This window comes from Mauremys reevesii, linkage group 20 (genome assembly GCF_016161935.1).
Source record: "Mauremys reevesii isolate NIE-2019 linkage group 20, ASM1616193v1, whole genome shotgun sequence".
Taxonomy (NCBI): domain Eukaryota; kingdom Metazoa; phylum Chordata; order Testudines; family Geoemydidae; genus Mauremys; species Mauremys reevesii.
This window is the reverse complement of record NC_052642.1, coordinates 13181374-13207572: the sequence shown is the minus strand read 5'-3', so window position 1 is coordinate 13207572 and position 26199 is coordinate 13181374. Positions and strand designations below refer to the sequence as shown.

Sequence of the window (26199 nt, the reverse complement as noted above, 5' to 3'; positions counted from 1 at the left end):
TGGCTCAATTGAGTAAGCTTGTGCATTGTGCAGAAGGGAAATGCAGTAACGTAGTTGGGCCAGATTGCTGTAGCTCCAACACCGTAAAGTGCTGCAGCTCCATTGACTTGGTGCCATGGTGACTGACCCCAGCTGAGGATCTGGCCTGGGATAAATAGCATGTCTGGCATTTGAGCTGCACTTGCTTAAAAACTGTAGTTTCAACTAATATTTACATTTCAAAAAAATCTTCTTGCCAGTTTTCTGTGAAGTGGGGAAGGGGGACAGGCAGCAGTTGCTGGCTCTAAAAGCCAACTGAGGAGAAGCAGGATGATATGTGGGACAGAATCCAAGCTGTATCTATCTTAGATACACATACAGCTCCCATCACCATAGTATCTGCACATCTTACTGTATTTATCCTCACAACACCCCTGGGCGGTAGGACGGTGCTGTTTTCCCCGTTGTACAGATGAGAAACTGAGGCTGAGAGAGACTAAGTGACTTGGCCCAGGTCACACAGGATGTCAGTGGCGGAGCAGGGACTTGAATTCAGTCTGAGTCCTAGGCTACTATCCTTAGCAGTGGATCATCTCAGTGTAGATGAAGGGGAGGAGGCTTGGTAGGGAGCATGACACTCAGAGCAGCTGTGAATAGTCCCTACCATGCAAATAGTTCTAGCCTACTAAATATTACTATCCTTTGTACTGCAGTAGGACCCAGCAGTTTTAGTCATGTCCTGAAGCCAACAACGTTGCTCTGGATTTACAGCCCTATGACTGAGATCACAATGGGTCCCAGTGAGTTGTTTTTCCTTTAAATTCTGAATATATTTCCATTTTGAAAAAACTTCTCGGGAATCTCTTTCCCGCTGTATCCTCCACTCAGCCAGAAGCACTCAGACAAAAGGAGTTTGACATATATTTTATTATAAATGGTCGTCAATACAGAACCAAAGTCATTTTTATAAATATCTGTGAGGAACAGGAACAGATGCAGGTAAAAAAACATCCTTTAGCAAGAGCAATCTGCTTGTCTGGCTTTCTATTGTACTTTCTATTAGTTTGTTCTGTGGGGGATGGGACTTCAGTTTTTTACATTCATTGCAAAAACAAAGCTGCTGATCTAGTGAACAGAAGCCAGAGGGTGGAATCTGATCTTTTTCACAGGTGTAAATGTGGAATAACACCACTGAAGTTGATGGGGTTACTGTGGGTTAATGAGGGTTAACAGAGATCAGAAATAGTCCAAGGTGATCCAAAACTCCCAAATCATTTAGTGGCACCTTAGCAGACTCCCTCAGCAGGGAGGCCGAGGATGGAATGAGTCATGGAGATCGCTCCTAGGGCTGGGGTGGAGGCACATTGCTGGGCAGCTTCCTCTGCTGCTGCCTGTGTTATACCTGTTAAATAGGACTCCTGAGCAGTTAATCTTCGCCGCTTTGTAAGCACTGAAGTTATGACCGTGTACATAAATGCATACAAGTAACAGCCCCACTCCTCCCAGGCCTTCTTAGCAAGGACTTAAGCCAAGACCTCAACCAACCACTTGAGCAAAAGATTTTAGGTTTGACCTCCCTGGCACATGCTGGTGGAGTTTGTTACACAGTAATAGCCTATATGGGGATTTGAGCTCAGATGCTAAGTGGATTGTGTCCCTTGCCTCTACTGGCTGATGCAGATAAAAGATAATAGCCTACTACTGCTGCAAGTGAAGTGTGTAACTCCTTTAGCTTATGTGGCAAAGGCCTGTGCTGTGGTTTCAATCCCCATATGGGCCACTGATTTGTAAGAACCCCCACCAGTGATTGTTATGTTGTGCAGGCACACACACACACACAAACACAATAAACACCCTTGAGGGCAGTGATAACTTGTATTCACTAGAGCAGAGGCTACCTTCCTTTGTAAAGTCTTGGTGTAAACTGCCTTCTGTTTCTTGTGTGCTACACTGGACAGAGGAGTAGAAAACGTATCTACATTATCCTGTGTGGCTTAAACTATGGTAGGAGAGAATGACTTTGAAGCAAAGGTGCTCTTACCATACAGAGCCATGTGTCCCAAGCTGACTCTAAGGAGACGTATAATTTAGTTTTCTTCAATCTTTTAACACAACTGTATTTAAAACAACTTATCACTAGCACCAGAATGACGATTTCTGCCTTTCCCTATGCTTTTCCTGTGTTTTACTGGCCCACTGCTGTGATCAACACTTTGGGGCCCTGCTTGGCAACAGTGTAAGCAGTGACATGGCTGAATGCAAGCATAGGGACAGTAACAAGCTTCAGAGTGAACAATAATGGCCGCGCTCTATTCTCAAAACACTGCTCTCCTTTTGTTGAGAAAACACCAGAGTCGTCTCAGTATGGGGTTGTGTTCAAGCTTCCCGGTGGATTTATTCAAAGCGGCGCAGGTGATTGTATAGTGACTGTACGTAGGTGAAAACGCACATGGGATCTGGCTTGCGTCCCATCACCATCATGTCGTCCACTTCTATCAGGCGGTCGCAGTGAGCCAGTTTCCTGCAGTAACCCCAAAACAGAGCCGTCAAACAAAGGGTTATCGCCAACTATTTCCAGTATCCATTTGCTACCCCGGTATTGGAATCACTTGGGCTTGTATCAAACAGTGGAATTTTCTCTCAAAGAAATTTATATAACATTGTAGTTAACACTGAAACGGTCAAGCTTGAAGGCTGCCATTTTCTGTAGCCAGAGAAAATTCCTGTTCCACCTCTCTCTTTTTTTTTTTTTTTTTTTTTTCTCATGATAGGGTGACCAGATGTCCCGATTTTATAGGGACAGTCCTGATTTTGGGGTCTTTTTCTTACGTAGGCTATGAAAAAAGCTGGGTTTGGGCCACAGGATGCCTGGTCCCTTCGAGAGGGAGGGAGAAGTTCAGTGCACCTGGGACTGATTACCTGCTACCCAACTGGGCTTAAAGGAAAGCACGTGGGCCTTATAAAGGGGCAGTCAATAGTAGGGGAAGGTTGACTACCCAGTGATCTCTCTCAGCTCAGGCTGGTGAGGCTGCTGTGGGAGGGCTAGTGCATGAGAAGGCTGAATTCCAGCTAGGAAGGGCTGAGAGTGGCTGCTCGGTGAAGAGCCAATGGGGACAGAAAAATTGCTCCAGGACTGGCTGCGCATGCTCAAGCTGAGTATGAACGTGTGTGTGTGGTGGTGATGGACTTTATTTGAGGACTTTGTTTTGAACCATAAATATTATTAAACCAGCCCTAGGCTGGCGTGGTGTTAACCATAAGGAAACTTAAGAGAGTCCTGAGAAAAGGGGAATTTCCCGACTAAACCAGAGCTGTGCAGAGCCACCCCGTGCAATGAGAGGCACTTGGGAGGCCAGGCATTCTATTACAGTTCATGTCAGAAATCAACCTGCTAAAAAATCATGACGCTCACTCTTGTGATTTGTTTATCAGTCGCAGGCGTAGGAAAGATGATCTTCCCCTATCATTTTATTTATCTGTGACTGACCTCGCTTGCAGCGAGCTCAAATACAGTGCATAGCCTTTATGGTGAGTGTTTTGCTTCCTGGCAAATGGTGATTCCAGTTTTAGTGAAGTTTTGATTTGAAAAACTTCACTCTGAGGGGGCCCTACTGTACGTCAGTGTAACAGTGTTTGACGCTACATCAAAAGTTGTAGGCGCCTGTAGCCATGCATTGCTGCATCCTGTGATTATTTGGAAAGAGCATGCTGAACCTGACTCTGTACCCCATGGAGCGTTCTTATTGTTACCCGAGTTAAACTGCACAGCAACTGTGTATGAGTCATGTTTACATTGGGTCAAACAGCTAAAAAATTCCTTCCTTCTGTAATTAAACAAAATTATCAAATAGCTGAAAAGTTCCCCTTTGTTATGAATTTAGCAAACCCTGGCTGGTCTCATTCACTGAGCCGGTGTGCCAAAACACGCAGGATGACGCAATTGCGTGGTGTTATCCCTCTATGTGTTTTACAGAGATTCCCCTGACAACCAGGGCTGAGATTTTTCAGACATGCACAACGCTAGCCTCTCTCTGCTCCCACTGAAGTCAACTTTCATGAACATCAACAGGAGGAGACTTGCAAATCTCACTCCAGAAAACTAAACCACTTGCTGCATCCTTTTGATCTTTCCAGAGAGGCTAGATTCGCATGCAAACCTCATCTAAATCGGGTATTAGTGTGGGATTTTCAAAGGGGTTTAAGAATTAGTTGCCCAATTCCCACTGAATGTCAATGAGACTTGGATGCCTAACTCCCTGAGGCTTCTGTAAACTTTGGTTTCTTTGTTCTGTAAACCTCGGTTTCTTTGTTAATGGTTACTGGAAAAGTTCAGTAAGAGTCACCTATTACCTGTATCATAAAAAGCTAGAAAGGATATAGATTCTTCTTCTCTGTCCATAAACAGGATATAGAACCAATTTCCCAAAGAGTAGTGAAATAACACTGTAAGACTGGTTTAAATGAAGTGCTTATAAAATCATCCCACTCAGATGACACACTTACATTGCAGCAATTGCCTAATAAAGCTTCAGTCTAATGTCAAACCCCTTAAGACCAGTAAATGTTTCTCTGTGCAGAAAACAGCAGAACGGAATTTAATGGACTGCTTTAAACTGTTGAAATGAGCCACCTTCCATAAACTGTAGCACTTCAGAGCTTTCCTTGTGATTTGCTTTGACTGCTGTCTGGTTCTTGATTTTAACTTTGAACGCTCCCAGTACATGTTGACTTCTGGCCTAATGGAAAGATTAGTTTTTATAGCACAGCACAGAGTTTCAGACATCAGGTCCTTTATGAAGCTACAATGAGCTAGCACATATTAGGGTTTTAACAAGAATATTGCTAATACTACATTCTCCATTAGGCCATCTGTGCCTTCATTAGCCTGGATTTGGTCTTGACAGTGCTGACTGTGCCAAAGCTTTGCTCCTGCTGTTTACTCTTGGGAAGAAAGAGAGGAAACATCATCTGAAGTTCCCACTGGCCTTCAATAGAAGAAACAGCTGCAGGAGTCTGGAGGGATGTATCTGCAGACCTTTGCAGCTGGGAAACGCAATTAACTCAGCTCTGCCTTTAATAGCTAGTGAACCTGTGCTCCATGTGACACTGGGATTGTTCTGTGGTCTATAATCACCAGACAGCATCTCTTGGTAGTTTTTCTTTTCTTGCTACCATCTATGGAACAAAATAGTACTGAATATTTTTCAAGTCCTAGTTAAGAGACTTAGGCCTGGTCTACGCTAAGAAGGGGGGTCGAACTAGGGTACGCAAATTCAGCTACGTGAATAGTGTAGCTGAATTCGAAGTACCCTAGTTCGAACTACTCACCTGTCCAGACGCTGCGGGATCGAAGTCCGCGGCTCCAAGGTCGACTCCGCCACCGCTGTTTGCAGTGGTGGAGTACCGGAGCGCGCGGGGAGTTCGAACTATCGCGTCTAGATTAGACGCGATAGTTCGAACTCCGAGAAGTCGAACTCTCCGCGTCGACCTGCGCAGTAAGTGTAGACCTATCCTTAGAGTATGTCTGCACAGAGATAAAAGACCGTGGCATGGCTGCAGCTGACCTGGGTCAGCTGACTTGGGCTCCGGCTCCAGGGCTACAAAGACCATAGGGACTTTCCATCCCTGCAGGGTCCTGCAGCTTGAGCTCCAGCACAAGCCTGAACAGCTAGACAGCAGTTTTACAGAGTCCGAGCCCCATGAGCTCAAGTCAGCTGACCCGGGCCAGCTGTCTGTTTTTTATCCCTCTGTAGATGTACCCCAGTATAGACCAACCTAAAGGGTATTTGTGCCAATGTAGCTACACTAGTGCCACTACTAGTGTAAATGTTCTGCACTGATAAATACTGGGGCCTTGTCTACACTGTGTGTTAGTCTGCATCTGTGGGGTGTAAATTCTAGTGCACACTGACATGTTACACGTTAACTGGCCTGTGTGGAGCCAGCTGGTGTGCATTAAAAGTTCCCTAGTGCGTGTTAACATAGTACTGTTTGAAACAGGACTCAGCACTCACTAAGGAACGTTTAGCGTAGGTTAGCTTTCAGTGTAGGGTGCATGTGGGCCAGTTAGCATACAACATGCTGGTGTACACTACAATTCAGACCCCACCGATGCGCACTAACGCATTGTGTAGACAAGCCATGCTGCAGCTTACTCCAGTTTCAAACCACACTAAGTTGCAGTGGTGCAGCACATCTACACTGAGATTTGTGCCTGTCTAACTACACTGGTACAAATCACTCCCCAGCAGAGATGGGCCCTTAGACAAATGTGTGTGTTAGCCTAGGGCTCTGTTGTTGACATTTTAATTGCTTTAATTTACAATGATAAGAGTGCACAGACATAACTTTCCTCCCTCCTAACAGTATTTCACAAAGCAAAAGAAGTGTTGCTCTAAATAACAATGGTATTCCACTAAAACAAAAACAACAAAACATGAGGGTCTGAGCGTATGTTCCTTAGTCACCCAAAAGTCAGGAGAAATTCAGTTCAAGAAAACTGTCCATTGCAGAAACGCAAGTACACAGAATCATGCTGTGTATACATGTCAGCGGCATACTGGTTCTATACATACTGTAAGCATGCATAGCAGGACCGGTAAAAGAGCTTTGGTATTGCATTCCACTTTACTCGCTATCTCCTGTGTTAACACCACAACTAGTGTCTGCTCAAAGACCACTCACGTGCAGCCTCTTGACCGATGCATGTTTTATATTTGTTTTGCCACTTAATTTTGTGTTTATTTCACGGATCAACGTCATTTTACAGCTATAGAAAAATAAAGACATTGGCCGTGTCTTGCACATACTTTGCCATGACAGGCTTGCTGAGAGGTGGGTGGGAGGGGGATAAATCTCTCATTGCAAGTGTCTTTGCAATAGCCACTCTTGTTCCCTTGCAGGGGATGCCAAAAGGCAGTTCTCCTACCTGCCGAGTTAGAGTACTGTAAATGTGAGTTTGACTGATTAAGCACCATGGTATCACGACTCTTGGGACTGTTGTTTTGGTTCCTGGTTCCGTATCCTAAACTTTTCAACTCAAAGGCAAAGAATCCTTGACCTCCGAAGTTAAAGTTGGAGGGGCAGATCCCGAGCTGCTGTAAATCAGTGTAACACCATTAAAGTCAACGGAGCTACGCCAATTTACAGGATCTGGCTGAGAGTAATTTTTAAAGCGACCCAATTTTCTAACAATGGAATAACAACTTATTTTAAATTCAGTTTGCTTGTATTTTCCACTGCCTGTAAGTCACCTTGTACAACCCACCCTCCAGCTGTCTTAAGGAAAGTGCATGTATTCTGTTCTCTGCTACATTGAAATCCAATAGGCTGTCAACACTTATGAGTCATATGGTCTGATCTGGTTATTTTGTCATAGTTACTAGTAATCCATCTTAAGACCATTTCTGGTTTTTTCCAAATCTCAATTAATAAAATGTATACGATTTAAGAGCTTTCTAGATGGGTATTTACATGGATTTAGAAAAGCCACCTGTCGGGAACATGCAGTAATAACTGTCAGCAGAAGTTTTAAAAGCTATTTTAACTTATTTTCCCTCAAAGGACTAGAGGGAAACAACATCTGATTAGACAACAGCCCAGGTTGACTTAAGCTACTGAATGGAACCTGAATGGAAGTTCTGTGGTGTGCAATAGAAAGATCAAGTTAAGTCTCCTGAAAGTGTTAAAGTGAAAACCATGAATTTCCAGACCTAAATCAAGTGCATCAGAACGGCAGGTTAGTGCACGTACCCGCACTCTGAAGACCCAGTCCTGCCTCCCACGGATGGCAGTAGCAAGACTGCCATAGATTGCTGTGGAAGCAGGACCCAGCTATTAGAAGCTGCAGTGGTAAGTGCTTTATAGATAGTCTGGTGCTAAGCATCATGAGGGAGATGCTCAAGTGCTGAAGGGGAGATTTTCAAATGGTACTGATGCTCCTAAATCCCTTGTGTATATAATAGCTATAACTCCGGGATTAATCTGGTTGATAGGGAGAACTGGAGCTGGCAGGCAAGAATCTGAGTGCATGAATCCAAAGAGCCCTGGAGTTTCTTTGCAACAACTTATTGATTACCAGTCATCTGCTAAAAATGCCTCTCTTGATTCCTGAGCCTCCTGCTTTATGTGATGTCTTGTGAAGTCTTACTCCCTTTTTTTGGCATTATAAGTGTGAGCGTGTGATGCAGGGTATGAGAGAGAAATGATCAGTCTTGTGAGACTTTAACTGGATGCACTTCACAGAGATCTAAAATGATACTCACTCAGCCATGGTGAAAGCCAGCTCAAAGTTCTGCTTGCGGTTAGCTGGGTCAAGCGCATTATAATCGAAGGCTTCGGGGAAGAAAGAATGCACGAGGGCACAGAATGCCATCCCGTCACTCCAACTCGAGGAGAAGTTCTGCAGATCAAGGTGCTGTCAGAATGCAAACAGAGCTTCAGGGCTGTGTACAGAGCTGGGAACTGCTGTATACTTGACCTTCTCTTACTCACCAAAGGGAACATGCAGAGTACGCAGCAGATGCCTTATGGTTTTTGTTTCCTTGTTTGTACACCCATTACGTTATTTGGGCTAAGAGGAGAATTGGCATCCTCGGCCCTTTTGTGAAAGTTAGCGCAGGTGCAAAGCAGATGTATAGTCCACAGGCCTGATCCAAAGCCCAATGAAGACAATGGAAAGACTGCCATTAACTTCAATGGGCATTGGATCCGACTCTCTTTGTCTACTCTAAACTGAGAGCATTACTTAGCCCTATGGAGTAGTCACTAACCGGAGGATGGTATTTTTCTGTGCAGTGCTTAGTGTCGTATAAAGACTAACCTGTATTGCTTGCTATACATTTAGGGTCAAATTAGTACTGACTTGCACTCTGAATAGCCCTGTGAACTTTAAGGGCGTTGTCTGAAGGTAAATGAGGGGACACTTTGGCCCACTGGAACTGCACACAGTGTAGGACTGTGCAGAAACTGGCCCATTTGCCATTACAGCAAAGAGCCAATATAATTCTGGATTTGCACCCATGTAACAAAATGGAACTGGGCTCTTTTGCCTCGTGGTGCTAGACTTCCCCCCCACCATACAGAAGTCAGACCCTGATGGTTTCATTATCGGTTGGAATATACCCCTGAGTTTAGAGTTCAACAACAATTATATTTTGTTTTCTCAGAACGGCACTGTGGAAGGGGCATTCTTTTGTTCTTATAAATCTAGGAAATTGTCCCTTTCCCCTGGCAATTGCATTAGGCAATGCAGTTTAATGCTATGTAACTCTAACGGGACCTCCCCCAGGCCAGATTCTCTTCAGTTACACTAGAGCCATCCCACAGACATGAACGTGCTGAAACGGGGAGAATTTAACCTCAAGCATTTAATCTGATTAAACATCTCTAATTCCAATATAGAGCAGTCTGGGCTACGGCATAACAAAGTTATCCTGGTCTCCAGGTAATAGTACTACCAAGTAATCTCCAGCCCCATCCGCATCTCATTATATATAATAAAGGAGACACACTCTACAATTAGCAGAGAGTGCACAGACGTAAAATGGATCCTGTAAACACACACAATCCAGACCTCAATCCAGCAAAGCACCGAGGGCCAGATTTTTAAAGCTATTTAGGCGCCTAACTCTTATGGCGAGTTGAGTGCCTAAATACTTTAAACAATCTAGCCCTTAAGCACTAACTTCAGTGATGTGAGTAGTCTTATTGGCTTCCAATGAACTAAGCAATACACAGACAGTTTCTCGGGGGGATTGGAGACCAGTGATAAATGTAACCCATTGTCTAGTGCATTTCAGAGTCACTCGCTATGGAACACACTTTCTGAGTGAAGTTTCTCTAGAAATACTCAAATACGTTCCTGGAAATAATTAAAATGGAAAGCAGTGACATCCTCTCACCTTGTATCCTATGGTTTTGGAGCGACACCAGTCCAGTAGAATCTGCTTAATGCTGCTTGCACTGGCGACCCCAAAACTCTGTGACCGCTTCAGCTTTGCTTTGGACTCTCCTTTTCCTCTAGAAGAAGAAAAGGGAGAAAACCTTGATGAGGAGACTAATCCTAACATCTTCCCGGCAGCTGCGTGCCCTGACACAGACAGTAACGAACCCATAAACACAACCTTTTTTTTGTCACCCCTTGCCTATGTGGGGCATGCATAGGGGAAATCCTGGCCCTAATCACGCTAAAGGGAAAACCCCTATTGACTTCAAAAGAGTCAGAATTTCATCTCTAGCTTCTATTTACAGTATAAACATTGAGGCAAGGACCATGTCCTGTAAAGCACAGTACACATTGTTGGCTCTTGAGTAACAATAGAAAACCATGAAATCCGTCTCCTTTTATGAGCCAGCCAGAGGAAGGTTTTTACAACACTCCCTTCTGAACAACACCCTCTGGGCCAGGAGGGTGAATATATAACAGCTTGAGCTCTGAATTTCCTGGCTTCGGTTCTTTTCAGGTTGACTGCCTGACATTACTGAATCTTCATTCTTGGTTGGAATGTCCACCAAGGGCTTGAGCCAGTACCCACTGGAAATTCTCCCACTGCCTTCAGTGGAGCTGGATCAGGCCCCAGATTTCCTGTGCTCAAATTTCCAAGTCTGGAGATCCCTCTGCTATAAGTCATTAGCAGAATATTTTCCCAGTACTGAGCCCCCTTTGGATGCGAGAGGGACTAAGGAGTGACATACTTTCCACTGTCCTGCTCAAATTTCTCAAAGAGCGCTTTCCTGGCCTGCGTTCCTGAAGTGCGGGGCAACGTCTGAGACCGCACCAGCTCTCGCCTCCTTTCCACTTGGCGATGTACAGTTGGAGGTGGGGAACAGGATTTGGGTGTCACATCATAGTAACTGTCAATGGTATTGCTGGAAGAGAACACCAAAAACAGTCTAAGAGAAACTATCCGGAACATTGGGTATCACCACAAAGCACTGAGATCAGTAACAGCAAAACTTCAGCATCCTAAACACATGGAATAAATTATTTTCAAAAGCATGTGAATAACTTAGCCATTTTCAAAAGTAACTTGGGTATTTGGGAGCCTAGATCTCACTGAAAGTCAATAGGATGTAGACTGCAAAAGGCTAGGTCTCCAAGGGTATTTAGATGCCTAACTCCCATTTAAATCAGTGGGAGTTAGGCATAGATATTTAAGCACCTAAGTCACTTTTGAAAATCTATATCAGGCGTTGTAATTCTGAGCAGAGCAACTCCTAAATCCCTTTAAAAGTCTAAGCGTTAGGCACGTAAGGTCTGAATCCTCCTTAATTTCCAATGAGATTTAGGCATCTAAGAGCATAAGTCACATTTGGTACTTGGGCTCCTAAGTCACTCATACCAAGCCCAATCCTTGGCTCCTATAAGTCAATGTAGCTCCACTGCCTCCAATGGACCCAGGCCAATTTACACCAGCAGGCCAGTTGGATTATATTATATAGCAGGGGTAGGCAACCTATGGCACATGTGCCGAAGGCGGCACGCGAGCTGATTTTCAGAGGCACTCACACTGCCCGGGTCCTGGCCACCGGTCCGGGGGGCTCTGCATTTTAATTTAATTTCAAATGAAGCTTCTTAAACATTTTAAAAACCTTATTTACTTTACATACAACAATAGTTTAGTTCTATATTATAGACTTATAGAAAGAGACCTTCTAAAAACGTTAAAATGTATTACTGGCAAGCGAAACCTTAAATTAGAGTGAATAAATGAAGACTCCGCACACCACTTCTGAAAGGTTGCTGACCCCTGTTATATAGGACTATATATTGCTTTGCACTTCTATTTGAGGTTCCCAAAGCACTTGACAAATATTAGTGATTTAAGCCACATAGTACACATGTGAAGGAGGGTGTGTTACCACCATTTCCAACCGGGGAAAACTGAGGCACAAATCGAGGCACTGACTGGCTCCAGATCACACATTATCTGGGGCAGAGCTGTGAATCAAACCCGGATCTACTGACTCTAAGTCCCATATATTAAGCCCATGATGATCATTCTTCTATGTCTTGGCCACCAATGAGCTGGTATCGCATCCTAACTTATTAGTTGTTCATAAGAAACATAAAACCCTGTTCAGGGAAATTTTCAGGGCAGATGCAAGCCCGGTTTAAGAGGGTTATGTAATCTGTGCTACCCTTTTTCTTGATGAGGTTTTGCATGCTGAGGATGCCGTGATATTGCCACAGTAATTGTGATACTGTGTAATCCTATACTAAACAACTGTGACTGAGTTATTCAAAAAGGTGTGGTAGTCAGCCTTTAGGAGTGAAGGCAGAAAGTCACAGTGTGTCCTGTAAGGAGTTTAGAAACTTAAAGCTGTAAGCTAAGATGCAGGCCAGTCAAACTAAGGATGGTTGATAGGGGTCATGCATTCAAGTGCCCAAAATAGACCCAAAATAACAACTTTTACACAGCCGAGTGCTTTAAAAGGAGTTTTCAGAGGCCCGGGCATGGCTATTAAAGGACAATTGAAGCTTTTTACATCCCATCTGTGCCTGTTCACGCTGGGATTAGAAGAGGGCTGGCAACGTGGCAATCAGTAGCAAGGTTCTGGACTTGGTGCGTTCTGACAGTGAGATTTGTATGAGGGTGGAACGCTTCATGCATGAAGACAGGTCACTAGCCTAGCTAAAGCAGGATAAAGTATCTACTGCAGAGAACAATCCTGCACTGGCTGGGGGAACCGGTTAGATCAAAGGTTATCAAATTATCTCGGTACTTATGTGGCCCCCAATCGCTGAGCACCTCACACAAAGTAATGGACTTCTCTTTCCAACACGTAGGGAAATGTTATCCTCGTTTTACAGGAGGGGTGCTGAAGTACAGAGAGATTAAGGGGCTCCTCCCAGGTCACACAGGGAGTCTAGAGCCAGGAACTGAACCAAGATCTCCCATGCCAGTGCCTGACCCACAAGCCCATCCTTCCCTTATCCTGTAATGCAGGGCAGCTAACCACATGCTATTCCCAACCTGCTCCTAACACAGTAACCCATTTCTGGGTTTGCCTTTACTATTAAATTACGTGACAAACTAATCTCAGTCTAAGCATCAGCGTGAGCTTGACAGATCCTGAGAAAACCTGCAGGATCTCTCTTTGTTCCAGTCTCTAGTTCCTTCTGCCTCAGAGACACTCAAACCCTTTTGTAGACTGGAGCCAGTAGGACACACTTGGTCTGGCTGCCAAGATGAGTCAACAGAACACCTCTGCATTTAGGCTACGTTGAACACACTCAGAAAAAGTCTCACTGAAACAGTCAAGGGAAGATCCTACCTTTCACTAGCTTTGGTTCCACTAGTCAATCCATAGCTCATGGCTGACATAGACTTTGTGACGGAAGTGCTTTTCTCTGTATAAACAGCAAGAAAAACAAGATGCATCAGTGTTGAAAGTATTTTCTCCTCTTCCCACACATGTTTTTAATCTATTTCCTGACATGTGGCCACGCATTTATTCTTACTCACAGCAATGAAAAGTTGCAGCTTTCTCTATAAAAGACCTCTGCCAGCATGAGCTAATGATTTCCTGGGGAGAGATTCTCCCCACTGTCCCAGGCACCAGACATCACTATAGTCGCATACAGGGGCAATAAACAGCTCCCAAGGGGCCACAGGACAATTCCCCTGGTGCAGACACTGTGCTGGGACTCCACAGGCAGACCTACACTGGCCCTTCCGCCAGTCCTAGAGTAGGGGGCATGCTGGAGATGGAGCCAGGGCAGGAGGAAAAGGTACTATATCGTAGACGGCTATGGTCATTCTGGCAGGCCATAAGCAGCCATGGGGAGGCTAATAAAATTTAAAGTCACTGCACTACAGGCTGCTTTAGTTCCACCACCTGTTCAGTCCTTGTGCTCGGGAACGAAGGATTAACACTAAGGGGCTGGTTCTGTTCTCCATCAGTTTCATATGCATGTACCTGCGTCGACCTCGTTGATATACTCCCTGGTACTGTAAATGAAAAGGCAATTGGGCCCTAGGTTTTCAAGTGTAAACTTAATTGCCCTTTGAAAACCGAATGTGAAGATTCTTCATCTCAGGTTTAATCCCTGGACTGTGAAGGGACTAGTTTTCCTGTGCTCTTCTGCCCAGAGCTGATCTGGATCCTCACCTTGCAAGCCTGTGGGAGCCTCTTGTGCTAAGAAGTAATGCGTTTTCTAGGCTGTGTCGTTTTTGCATTCCTGCTGAACTGACCATGCAAATCGGTTCCAAACGGCTTTGTTGTCTACAGAGAGTAATAGCTTGGTGATGTGGACTAACAGCATTTTTGGACAGCGTTCAAGTCATTTGTTTAGCCGTGAATTAAGAGTCTGAGGCATTTTGTCCTTTTACACATTCGTGACTTGAAGAAGGGGTCAGATGTTGAAAAGTTCAGTTTTCAAACCATGCTACCCATCCCTAAGGCTCCTCCAGTGAATTTGCTTTGCCATGGTGGTGCTGTGTGGCTGCTCTCCCAAAGCAGCATTGTTTAGCAGCTTTCCTGATATGTACCAGGGTTTGATCTGCCTTCATTTGTATACCACCCATGTTAAAGTCTTTTCCCACCAGCTCTCTGGGCTGCAGCTTCACACAGCTCTTACTCCTACCATGTTCCCCGCAGCTGAGAGGTCTGGTCATTCTCTCCTCCAGAAAATCAAGTTTGTCCCAATGTACAGCAAAGAACACAAAATCAGTCTGATCTGGTAGCACCCTGGCCTCAGTGCAAGACAAACCATTAGAAAGCGAAGAGAATAAACTCCCTTCTGGGAGTGTGATTTATGAAGTGTTTGTGGTAAGGACAAAGGGCATTGTGGAAAATCCCAAATAAACTGAAGGCCTTTCTTTGCTCTGGCTGGATCATCCTCAGGGTTTGTAAAACCAAACCCCAGTGGCAAAGTACTCTCAAGGGCATGTCTACACAGCAAAAGGTGTGTGCAGGCTCGCCTACCGGAGCTCTTCTGAATCCAGCTAGCACAGGTGAACAGTAGCAGTGAAGACAGTATAGCACGGGATTCAGCACAGGTAGTTCAAGACTGGCACAGACCCTGGGCATGTACTTGCCACGCTAGCCAGCTCTGAAGCCCACGTGGCACTATCTTCGCTGCCGTTACCTGCGCTAGCTGGATTCAAGCTTGCTTGGGTAGGCTGGCCCATGAACAGCTTTGGATGTGTAGACATGCCCTGAGTCTGAATGGACCATTGCCCTCTGCTAAGAATTGATTTATTGACTCTCACTGAAGTCAATGGAAAGACTCACCTTGACTTCAGTGGGGCTAATCTGGACCTCTGCATGCAGCCTTGTGATGCTCTTAGTGTTACTACATACTGATGTAATATAACCATCCAATTAAAGATTGGTGGATAGACAACTCCTACTCAGTAGAGATGGGACCAGATCTGAACCCCCAAGTGCTGCAGCACTGGCTTCCTTGTACTGTTTAGCATAATTATGTGGGTTTGGGATATACCTTCCATGCTGAAGGGCAGAGAAAATAACACCCACCTGCAGCTATGGAGGTGCCCATTGTTTTCACGGAACTTGAATTCCAGGTCTTCACAGCAGTCACTGAAAAGCAAAAAAGACAGAGGAGCGATTTGCTTGTTTCTTTGTTTTAAAAAAAGGGCAGGTAGAGAGGAGGGATTTTTTATTTAAATGGACACAATTTCTCTTGTTGGCAATGGGGCTGGACCTTCCTTTCACAAATCAGGAGTTCAATGGTGTTCCATCAGTGTCAGACTGGTGCAATAGGAGAATCAGGTCCATGCACCCCCCTCCCTCCTATTTTCCAACCCGCTCTAGTCAGGACTCCTATGTTTTATTCCGGGCTGCATTGCTCACTCCTCTTTGAAATCTCAGGCAGGTCACTGGAACTTTCTGCACCTGAGTTTCCTCATCTATAAAACAGAAACAACAAGACCTTCCTCACGGGGAAGTTGTGCGCAAACCACTACGGGCTTGATCCCAAAACTGCTGTAGTTAATGGAAAGACTTTCACTGACTTCAGCAGGCTTTGGATCAGGTCCTATCTAACCCCAATGGGAGCAACGTCTATGTAAAATCTGCAGTGTGTGACTGAGGCTCAGATAAACTGGACTACAAACATCACAGCTGCTAACCTTTGCATGAAGTGCAGTTCAGAAAAGAAGGCGGCTGAATAGTGTGAACAAGAATCAAATTATATGAGCTTTTGTTTTATTATTTTTTTAAATCAGAGCTGGCTTCAGTGAGCAAATTATTTTCATACCTGGACATTTCTTTTACCTGACTGGCTGGAAGTTTTCATCACAGCCTCATTCTGGCTCCTGCTCTGCCCTATCAGGCCACTGGTAGCATTACTCGTTCCTGATAAGGCAGAGGTTTCTCCTGAAAACTTCTCTGATACTCTTGTTACTGCAGTAACAGGAAGGTGGGGCATCCGCAAGGTTACTGCAGGGGCATGTTCCTCAGGGGACGAGTTTGACATCTGAAAGGAAGAGGTCACTTCTTGTGAGACTTTTGCCTGACCTAGGGTATTAAAGAAAACAAGGAGAGAGAAATACTTTTATTGACAGATATCTTTAAAAATACAAAACGATATCTATGCACCATGGCTTTATTTAATTTTATTTTAGGAAAGCATGGGAATAACAATCAAATTTCCCCCTAGCTGATTATGTCATTTATGCACAGACTCAGATGTAAGTTGGAAGTAACTGATCATATTCTACTCTTTAATATTCTTAATTAGAAAAGCTTCTTCAGATGACTAGTCTACTATGTTTCCTTTTAGGGCCACTAACTCTCATGCTCTACTGCTGGGGGTTAGGAGGCAGGACTTCTTTGTTCTTTCTTGGTTCACTTAAACCATCTGTGCCTCAGTTTCCTCTTTTGAGGAATAGAGATAATAAGACCTTTCCCACAGACAGGTGGTGAGAGTTAATTAATAGTTTGCAAAGTCCTTTGAAATGCATGAACAGGAAGGCATTCAGAATACAAAGTCCTGTTATCGTAATTGGAAGTCATGCTGATGATGGGTCTTAGGCCCCGATTCTGCAGACCCTTAGGCACATGCTTAACAAGTTAATGGTTACTACTCATGGTAATAAAATCAAGCATATACCTAAGTGTTTCAGGATCAGGGCCTTAGCACAGCATTCATGCTGAAACAGTTCCAGAGTAAGACACTGGCGACATCAGAGAGCTGCTCAGTAGACAGAATTGAGCTCTTGACCAGGAGCAATATTTTGCATTCAAAGTTGATCTTGAAAAGACTCATTTCAAGCATTTCTCTTCTCTTACCTGCCAAAGACTGGTGTCCGTTTTCAACTATGGAGGAATTAGAAACTTTTCTAGTCTCAGGTTCGTTGTGGTCATCCAGGTCCACGCTCTGCCAAAACATTGCACACAATACTTGAACGATGGTTTGGCTTTCAAATGATTAACGGTAGTCATCGCTGTAGCACCCAGAGGTCCCAACTGAGATCAGGTCCCATTGTGATAGTCTCCATGCAAGAGAGTGGGAGACAGCCCCGACCCCCAAAAGCCAAATCATTCAGGATCACACTGAGTATCAGAACGGTCTGGCTGCTGCCCACTGCAAAAGGAGCGCTGGTGATAAAGGACTAAATCCAACCCTCAGATATGTAGCCAAGGGCAGATTGGCCCAGTGCAGAAAGGAGGGGTTTCCAGTGCTTAATTTTTGCCCCGGCACCTCTAGGCTTAGCAGTTCAGAGCCCCAACACCTCTGGGCTTGCTGTCAGTTATGAATGTAAAAATATTGCTTGAGCCCTGGCATCTCTTTCATGACAAATTAAGCCCTGGGGGTTTCCCTTCCTGTGGCACATAGAGGATACACTGTGCTCAGGTGGGGCATTTTCTGTAATCACAGGGGGCATCACACAGGTCAATGTCTGCCTTTTCCACCCTCTGCTACTTTAATACATTGGAAGTTCTGGTGCTCCTCCCCCTGCTCCCCCCCTCCAACCTTCCAGAGTTGTATTGTGACTTAAAACAAAGCCCTCTGCTACACAGACAGGATGGGCTGGTTCAGAACTAAGTCTGACATGCTTTTAATATTAGCAAATACCACTGCCATCCACTTGTGGGGAACTGTAGGTGAGCACATCTGCTGTTCATTTAACACAGTGTGGCAAATAAAGCCTGATCATGCTTCAAGTGAAGTCAATGGCAAAACTCCTGTTGATTTCTTTGGGAGCAGCAGCAGGACCAAAATCAGTGCTGTCTACCTTAGATCAGTGGTATGCACGCCACGGGTGAAATCCTGGCTCCACTGAAATCAATGGCACAACTCCCATGGACTTGAAAAGTGCCAGGATCTCACCCCAGGACAAGAGTCTGTACCTTTCAGTGAACTGAGTGTGATCTTTTTCACAGATGCACATATCAGTCATGTGTCACTATTCTTCTGTACAAAGTTAATTTATTCTGCTTTATAGCCAACGATGTCATGTCTTTGAATGATTCTGCACTGTCTTCAACACAATATCTCCGTCCTGCGAAAGCTACAGCATGTGCATATCTCTACACATGTGAGTAATTCTGTTGAAGCCTGTTGGCCCATTCACATGTGTAAAGTTAAGCCTTTGCAGGATCCGGGCCTAAAAGAGGTGCTGGCTGTTTAGGGTGCTCAGCACCTCACAAGATCAGACCCAGGATTTGCATGCACACTATGAAAATAAATGCAGAAACAGAGGGAGGGCCCAGTTCTGCATGCACTGATGCAGATGTAAAACGTCACTAAATTGAATGGCCCCATCCACTTGAACGGGTCTGGTCCTGTGAGTAAAGTTAGTCACGTGCCTCAGGATTGACTGCAGGAGTGAGGCCCAAGTTATTACAGCAGTATCCCTGTAAATCTGTTCCCCCTCCTGTACAGGATGGGCAAAATAAAGGCAACTTTTTCTCCACACATACAATCCAGTTGCTGATTCTAACTTCTTGTAAGTCTAAATGCTAACCTAGTATTTTTATCTTAGGAATGATTTAATGGCCTTTATGTAAAACAGTGGTACAATTTATGGCCAGTAAAAGTTTTCCACTGGGACAAGCTGTGGAGTAAAGCCCATAACTCTTCTCAACATTAACTCGAAGAGTCCCTTATGTTTACACATGAATCTTCTTTATACAACATTTACAGGACATTGCATAAAACTGCTTAATGTTCTACACAAGTTCTCTCTACTTAAGGCAGATAAAATGACAGTCGTTACAATTAGATGACATATGGAAAGAGTATTCGGGGAAAAGTAAATATCCTAGCACTTCATGACCGAGTTACCACTTATAACTTTTGAAATGTTGTTTTTGGAAAACTACACACTTTTTGATGTTTGCTAATTTAATTCCAGGCAAATCAGCCAAGAACGTTTTGTTTTTATCATCCAGCAGAAAGTACGCAATTTTTGGTTGCAAGAGACCAAAAAAAGAATATTTTTGCAGTCACATGATTACTTTGATTAAAAAATGTTGTGGTACTTATACCTGTTTATGGGAAACTGCGAGTTCCCTAAGTTAAAGTCCATGGGAAAATTTGAGGTCACTGTAAATAGACTTTACACCAGACTGGCCCAAAAGTTTTTTAAAAAATCTGCAACACATTTGTGTGTTTACTCAGTCTAAACTAATAATGAAAGAAAAAAAAAGCAGTCAGTTGTGCAACTGGGTTGTCACATTAGATACAAAAGTTGTGTGTCAATTTCTCTCTCTCTGGATTCAGACTGCAGGATTAAACAAAACAAAAAATCCCACCAGAGGCAGAGTTGCCCGCTCACATCATTTTATCCCAACCCTCACAATATTTGGTGTTTATCTTAAAGCCTCAGCTCCTGGAGGCAGGTGATTTTATGAGTCTCCATTTTCATTTTCTTTTTAAATGGAAATTTCTAACCATTATGGTTGTGGAGAAAAGCCTGAAAATGTGAACTGAGTGTGATCTAAAGATGCAGAAATCAGGAGACAAAGAAAAATAACTCCTAATTATTATTTTTTTTAAATCATGATCAAGACCATGTTATGATTTTAGGGCCTGATTCATAACTTGTGAACTCTTGAAGCTGGCAAAACTGCATAGGGGCATGCTCTGTTCCCTGCTACACCGGTGTAAATCTGGAGCAACTCAGTGGATTGAATGGTGTTCCCAGAATTTACCCGCAGTGTTACTGAGAGCAGAGTTTAGCCCAACATATAGGGCTTTATTGTTTACACTTGGGACAGCGTGTAGGATAGGTGTAGCTATATACCACAGTGAAAAGCAGGCTGCATCCACACTGCGGTGTGTAGCTACACATGGCAGTGAAAGGCTCCGGCAGGGCAGAGGGCAGCGGGACACCACACTGCTAAAAATAGCGTAGACATAGGCGGCCCTGCTTGGAGGTATAGAGCGAGCCATGTAGGATATATATACCCTAAGCTTCTGGTGTGTCTGTGCTCTGTTTGCCTAAGCAGTGCCTCACCATCCACACTGCTATTTATACCTGGGCTAGCTGGGTGTGCAATCTGTATGCTACACCCCGCTGTAAATGTAGGCGTAGCCTAGAATGCTGTTAACTTATACATCAGTAGCCAGAGCCTCATCCAGCGTAAAGCAGCATAGCTCCATAACACTCAGTTAAACTACACTCCTTCACAGCAGCTGAGGATCTGGCCTCAGGTGTTAGAAACAAACACATTTTACCTCTGTTGCTATTAGCACATTATGAGAAGTGACAGAATTTTAAAAATCCAAATTCCTTGCCACTAGTTATTCACTTATTGTGATTTAGACAAAATGTCAGAGAAGCCAGTCTCTCCTGACCTCAGCGGGGCTACTCACCCTGGTAAAGTTAAGCTGGGCCTTAAGTAGTTAGCCTGTTTGGGCCTGTGCCCCCAACACCCTGCAGAATTGAACCTGAAGGCTCATTTTAAAATAAAAACCCAGGTTGTAACATAAACGGGGACACCTCTGACTTGTGTTCTGTCCATTAGCCAAGCTTTCTGCTTTGGCTTTTGCTATACAGTAAGTTACTTTGCACAGATGTTAATCATGTTGCTTAATCCACTACTGGAAGACACTCAAATACTATGGTAATGAGGGTGGTATAAGAACCTATATAGAATAGAAAGGAAAGAGGCAGCACACAGGTAAGTAATAATTTTCCCCTGCATCCACATTTGGTTTTCACGTGGAGGGAATCAAAGTGATGGTTTGATTTCACATAGTTATGCTGTGGCTTCATAATAAACTATTAAAATAACTCATTAGTGGTGGGGGGAAAAAAACACATTGCATGTAAAATGCCGAAACCAAACAATCAACCGGAGGTAAGTCTGCAGAAGACATGGTTTCCTGGCCCTTATTTGATTTTTAGCATACCCCTGTTTATCTTCGCCCATCGTACACTCAGAACATGGGACAAGGACCTTTCCCGCCTTACCGTTAGCTTTTAAATCAAGCACATTCTTTCTCTTCAGTGTTAATTCACTGGGAATTTCCATTGTATTTTCCACTACCTGAGCTGTTTATAGTTTTACTAGTCCTAATCCAAATCCTCACCAGCTCATAATGATCTGTTCTGGGGATTGGGGTCCCATCTGCTCTTTATACCCTACAATGTCAGGTGATCCTTGTTACAATGGTAGTTTAAGTGCAATTTGGGAACAAAGTATAAAATTATGGTTAAAATCCTACACTACTAAAGTCAGTGGAGTTCCTTTGAGTTCAATGAGACTTGGTTTGGGTCCTGTATTCCCAATCACGGCTGAACCTTGTGCTTGGCAAGGGCATGGCACAATTTGGGAACACAGTTACAATTTTTAAAAGTGGCTCGTGGTTTTGGGTGCCCAGCCTGAGACGCCGTTAAAGGGATCTGATTTTCCAAAGCCCCCAAAGTCACTAGTCACTTGAAAGCCCTGCCCTGTGCTCACACGGAATTAGAACTCTGATCAAGACGACGGCCCTGGTCCAGCAAAGCACTTAAGCACACGTTCAGCTTTGAGCACCTGGACACGCCCATTGTGGTCACATGCTTAAAGTTATACGGCTACTTCACATTTTTAAAGTTACACGTGTGTTTTTATACTTTGTTGGATCAAGGCCTGAGGTATAAAAGAATGTGCCAGCATATTCCCCAAACTGTTTACCATCAATCTACATAAGCAACACATGCCTCCTTTGTTAGTTTAATGTGCTTGTGAAAAGGCACCGTTGGTTTTTACCACTACTTTGTTTACAGCTTCAATAACAAAAGTGACACACACTCAGATTTTCCTTGGTTGCCACATCAAAATCCTCTTGGCTCCTGGGATTTTAGGATGGTCACACACAACAACAGTTTTATCCTCCCCGGAGGTACATCTTCCAGCTCCATGCTGAGATGCTGCTGTGTACTGGATCTGCGCACAGGAAACTTTTGTTCACTACTTTATTAGTAAGAAATGTAGGAGAAAATAATTCCCATAAAAGTGCATGTGTTTGGAAGCTCTCACTCTTTTCCAGCATCCAAACGTTCTTAAAAGCATCCGAGCTGTTCTAGGGCCAAAGCCGGCTCCAGGCACCAGCACAGAAAGCAGGTGCTTGGGGCAGCCAATGGAAAGGGGCAGCAGGTCCGGGTCTTCGGTGGCAATTCGGCAGCGGGTCCCTCTCGGAGAGAAGGACCGACCGCCGAATTGCCACCGAAGAATGAAGCAGCGCGGTAGAGCTGCCGCTGAAGTGCCACTGATCGCGGCTTTATCTTTTTTCTTTTTTTTTTGCCGCTTGGAGCGGCAAAAAAGCTGGAGCCGGCCCTGTCTAGGGCCATCTATGCTACACCGGGCCAGATTTTCGAAAGAGCTCTGCTCCCATACAGACACCTAAATAAGGGCCCTATTTTCAAAGGAGCTCACACCCGCAGAGGGGGCTCTTCAGAATTATTCGTAATTTGGTCTCCAAATGGGTGGTGGGCTCTTTAGAAAATCCAGCCCTTAGACTTCGCGTTCTACAGCATATCAAATATAGCGGGAAAATGGCATCTTTAACAAAATATGATTTTGTCCCTCCTCATAATAAAAAATAATAACATTTTGTTGCTAATACTGGAGCACCTATTATTCCCTAGGTGAACGTTTCTTTGTACTTACATGGCAAAAATGAGACTGCATCTGACTTATTCCTGCTAAACTAAATCGGTAACATTGTACACGGACTTCTTAACTTTTTTAAAAATAAAAGTTGTTTGGGAACTTCTCTCTACCCTGAGATTAGCAGCAGTTATTTTGCATGAATAAACACAGTGACCAGCCAGGACTCACTGGAGAAAAGTACAACAAACATCATCCTTCCTCAGTTGTATTTTTATTCTGTATTTATGCCTTACACAACAAGGAGGGCCAGACCTCAACTGCTGTATATTGGAGTTGCTCTAGTGACTTCAATGGAGCTACATCGGTTGACATCAGCTGAGAATCCAGCTTATAAGATTTTGCCCTATAAGGGCTAAGTCGTGACATTCTTATTCAGGGAAGTCTCCCGTTTCATTGATTGTACTCAGTGGGAGCTATGCCTGAGGGAAGGACTGAGTGGCCGCACCCTGTTCTCCACGGAGTGGCCTGAGCATGGCGCCAGCATAAGGCTGCTGTGCTGCTTAAGTGGCAGAGAGAATTTCACTCACTGTCTTCAGTGCAAGCATGATCAGGCCCTGACTAAGGGACAGTTTTGATTCCCAGAGTCCACGTCTTACAGTGATGCTGCCAAAAGATGAGAAGCAATTTTAAATTTTTAGGCTCTGATGGGGCCTGGTCTCTAGACTCAAAAGGTGTCTTTTTAAGAGCAAATTGCACCAGCCCTGTCAATGGGAAATTAAAAGCCAACCAAAAAACCCAGCTAAATAAAGAGACCCAGAATGTTCAGAGGGGGCTGGCATCTGAAGGGACTATTTAAAAAACAAACAAAATACAGTTTTTAAAAATTGGAGAATTGAATCACTATTTTCTTGCTAACTCCTGCTAATGGTGCCCAGTTCCGCAAAGTACTATGTGCCCCACAAGAAGGGGGATCCGCACTCTCATTGGACAAGGTGCTCGTTCTCAGGCAGTGCTCAGCACTCCCATTGGACGTGGTGCTCCCTCTGCAGCAGAGCGCAGCACTCCCATTGGACAAGGTGCTCGTTCTCAGGCAGTGCTCAGCATTCCCATTGGACGTGGTGCTCCCTCTCCAGCAGTGCTCAGCACTCCCATTGGACGTGGTGCTCCCTCTGCAGCAGAGCGCAGCACTCCCATTGGACAAGGTGCTCGTTCTCAGGCAGTGCTCAGCATTCCCATTGGACGTGGTGCTCCCTCTCCAGCAGTGCTCAGCACTCCCATTGGACGTGGTGCTCCCTCTGCAGCAGAGCGCAGCACTTCCATTGGACAAGGTGCTTCCCTCTCAGGCGATCCTCAGCACTCCGATTGGATGAGGTGCTCCCTCTCAGCACCATGCAGTAGCAAGCCCCATGGTCCAAATGTGTTATTATCCACTAAAATCCATTGTAAGCATGGAACCAGAAGTGAGTGGCCTTCAACAACATGGAGCATCTTCACCTTGAGGACTGGAGTGTTTTACCAAGGCTCTGTGCACTGATGTCTAAAGAGCATGCCGCCCTCCACCCATTACTGACATAGGCCCTGGTCCAGCAAAGTACTTAAGCAATGTGCGTAACGTCAATGGAACTGCTCACATGTTTGAAATTAATTATGTGACAAGTGTAAACAGGCAGTCCCCAGGCCCAGTTCAGCTCTCAGTTACACCGATGTAAAACTGGAGCAACACCACTGACTTTAGTGAAGTTACTCCACATTTGCGCTGCTGGGGAGAACAACGTTTGTTTCCTGGGGGTTGCCTAGAGACAGCTTTCTCTACCCTTGCACTTGTTCTTGGTCCTAGGGAAGGAGTGAGGGAAAGGGCTATCGCACTCTGGCACCAGCCAGAGACAGTCTGACCCTAAATAATGGCCCATCTATCCTGCAGATTTCAACAGGTTGTAAAGTGGACTCCACTCATGGTTCCCATCTGCACAAGTCACAATTAGCATGTGGGCCCAATCGTCCTTGGCGTAACTCCACTGATTTCAGTGACATCACATCAGTGCCAATGGTGGTTCATAGTCACTAACGTGTCGGAGGTCCCATGTTTTGACCATGCAGTGAGCAGGGATGTAACATGGCGGTCAGGCAACGCCCTGGGGTTCTGACTTGCTGACTTTACACTTTGGCCAGGGTGTTTGCCTCCTCTCTGTGGTGCTGCACGAGGCAGCATGCAATCAGGGTTCAAGATCAAACTTCGCTCGATAGCCCTGCAGAGCAGCTTATTATTGATGACAGCCTCCTCCTGAATGCTGAGCTGCTGCTGCTCTGTTTGGGTGGGATTTTCACAAGTGCTCAGTGCTGGCCTAATTCTGCTCTGATTGAAGTGAGCGGTTAAGCTCTGATCAGCTTCAATGGGAGCAAAGGGAACCCAGCACTCAGTGCTTCTGAAAATCCCATCCTTTTATAATACATTTTTGCAAAAACCACTGACTTTTTTTTCTTTTTCCTTGTTTTAAGGAAACCCCACAAAGAATTCCACAAGCTTTGCGAACGGACACAAAAAAGGTAGGTCAGTTCTGGCTCCTTCTACCCTTGATAGTGTCAATTTACAAACTGTAGGGAATAATTCTCTCATCTGACAAAATATTTACATGACTTGTTTGCCACAGATGAGGCAAGCAGAATAGGAGTTACAAAAACACCCCCATGATGCTGTATCCGCAAGATAAATAACAGCAAACCTCCACTGAAACAGAAAGTACAGCTTACCCAAGTGTTCTTCTCTAGCATGCTCATTGCTTTGGCATGCACAGAAACGGATGCCTCCGACAGTGGACACACTCACTTTCTCCAATTTGCAACAACTCAAACACAGTTTCGTTAGGGAAAGGTGAAATCCTGGTCCCACTGAAGTCAAAGATAAAATTCCTGTTGACTTCAATGGGGCTGGAATTTCACTCACTTTGTACAAAGTGGATGGATTGAATTTTTTTTTTTTTAAATGCCAAAGGACACTCTGGTGCCACTGTTCTCTGTACAGAACTCACAGCGACTTTGATGGGAGGTACTGGCCCTTGGCTGGTAAATGTGCAGAATGGATTTTTCATTGTTGGTTAGAATTGTTCAGGGGGGTCTTTATCTGCTAGCATCCCCTTGCAGAGGCTTGCCCATCTGACTCCGTCCTCCCCTCTGCCGTCACACGCAACTCTGCATTGTCAAGTC

At 44.6% G+C, this 26199-nt stretch overlaps 1 protein-coding gene across 1 annotated transcript in view; it reads right to left on the bottom strand.

Annotated features, from left to right (window-relative positions):
- Nucleotides 1–1375: 1375 nt before the first annotated feature.
- The window catches only part of SMTNL2 (smoothelin like 2), a 47976-nt gene continuing 23152 nt past the window's right edge, over nt 1376–26199 (bottom strand). The window contains exons 2-9 of the mRNA XM_039507560.1: nt 17242–17329; nt 16225–16467; nt 15466–15528; nt 13258–13333; nt 10675–10848; nt 9882–9999; nt 8244–8395; nt 1376–2500 (exon numbers count right to left, since the gene is read on the bottom strand). Coding sequence (XP_039363494.1) covers nt 2374–2500; nt 8244–8395; nt 9882–9999; nt 10675–10848; nt 13258–13333; nt 15466–15528; nt 16225–16467; nt 17242–17329 — 1041 coding nt within the window. The 3' untranslated portion in view covers nt 1376–2373. The remainder of the gene's footprint in view (nt 2501–8243; nt 8396–9881; nt 10000–10674; nt 10849–13257; nt 13334–15465; nt 15529–16224; nt 16468–17241; nt 17330–26199) is intronic.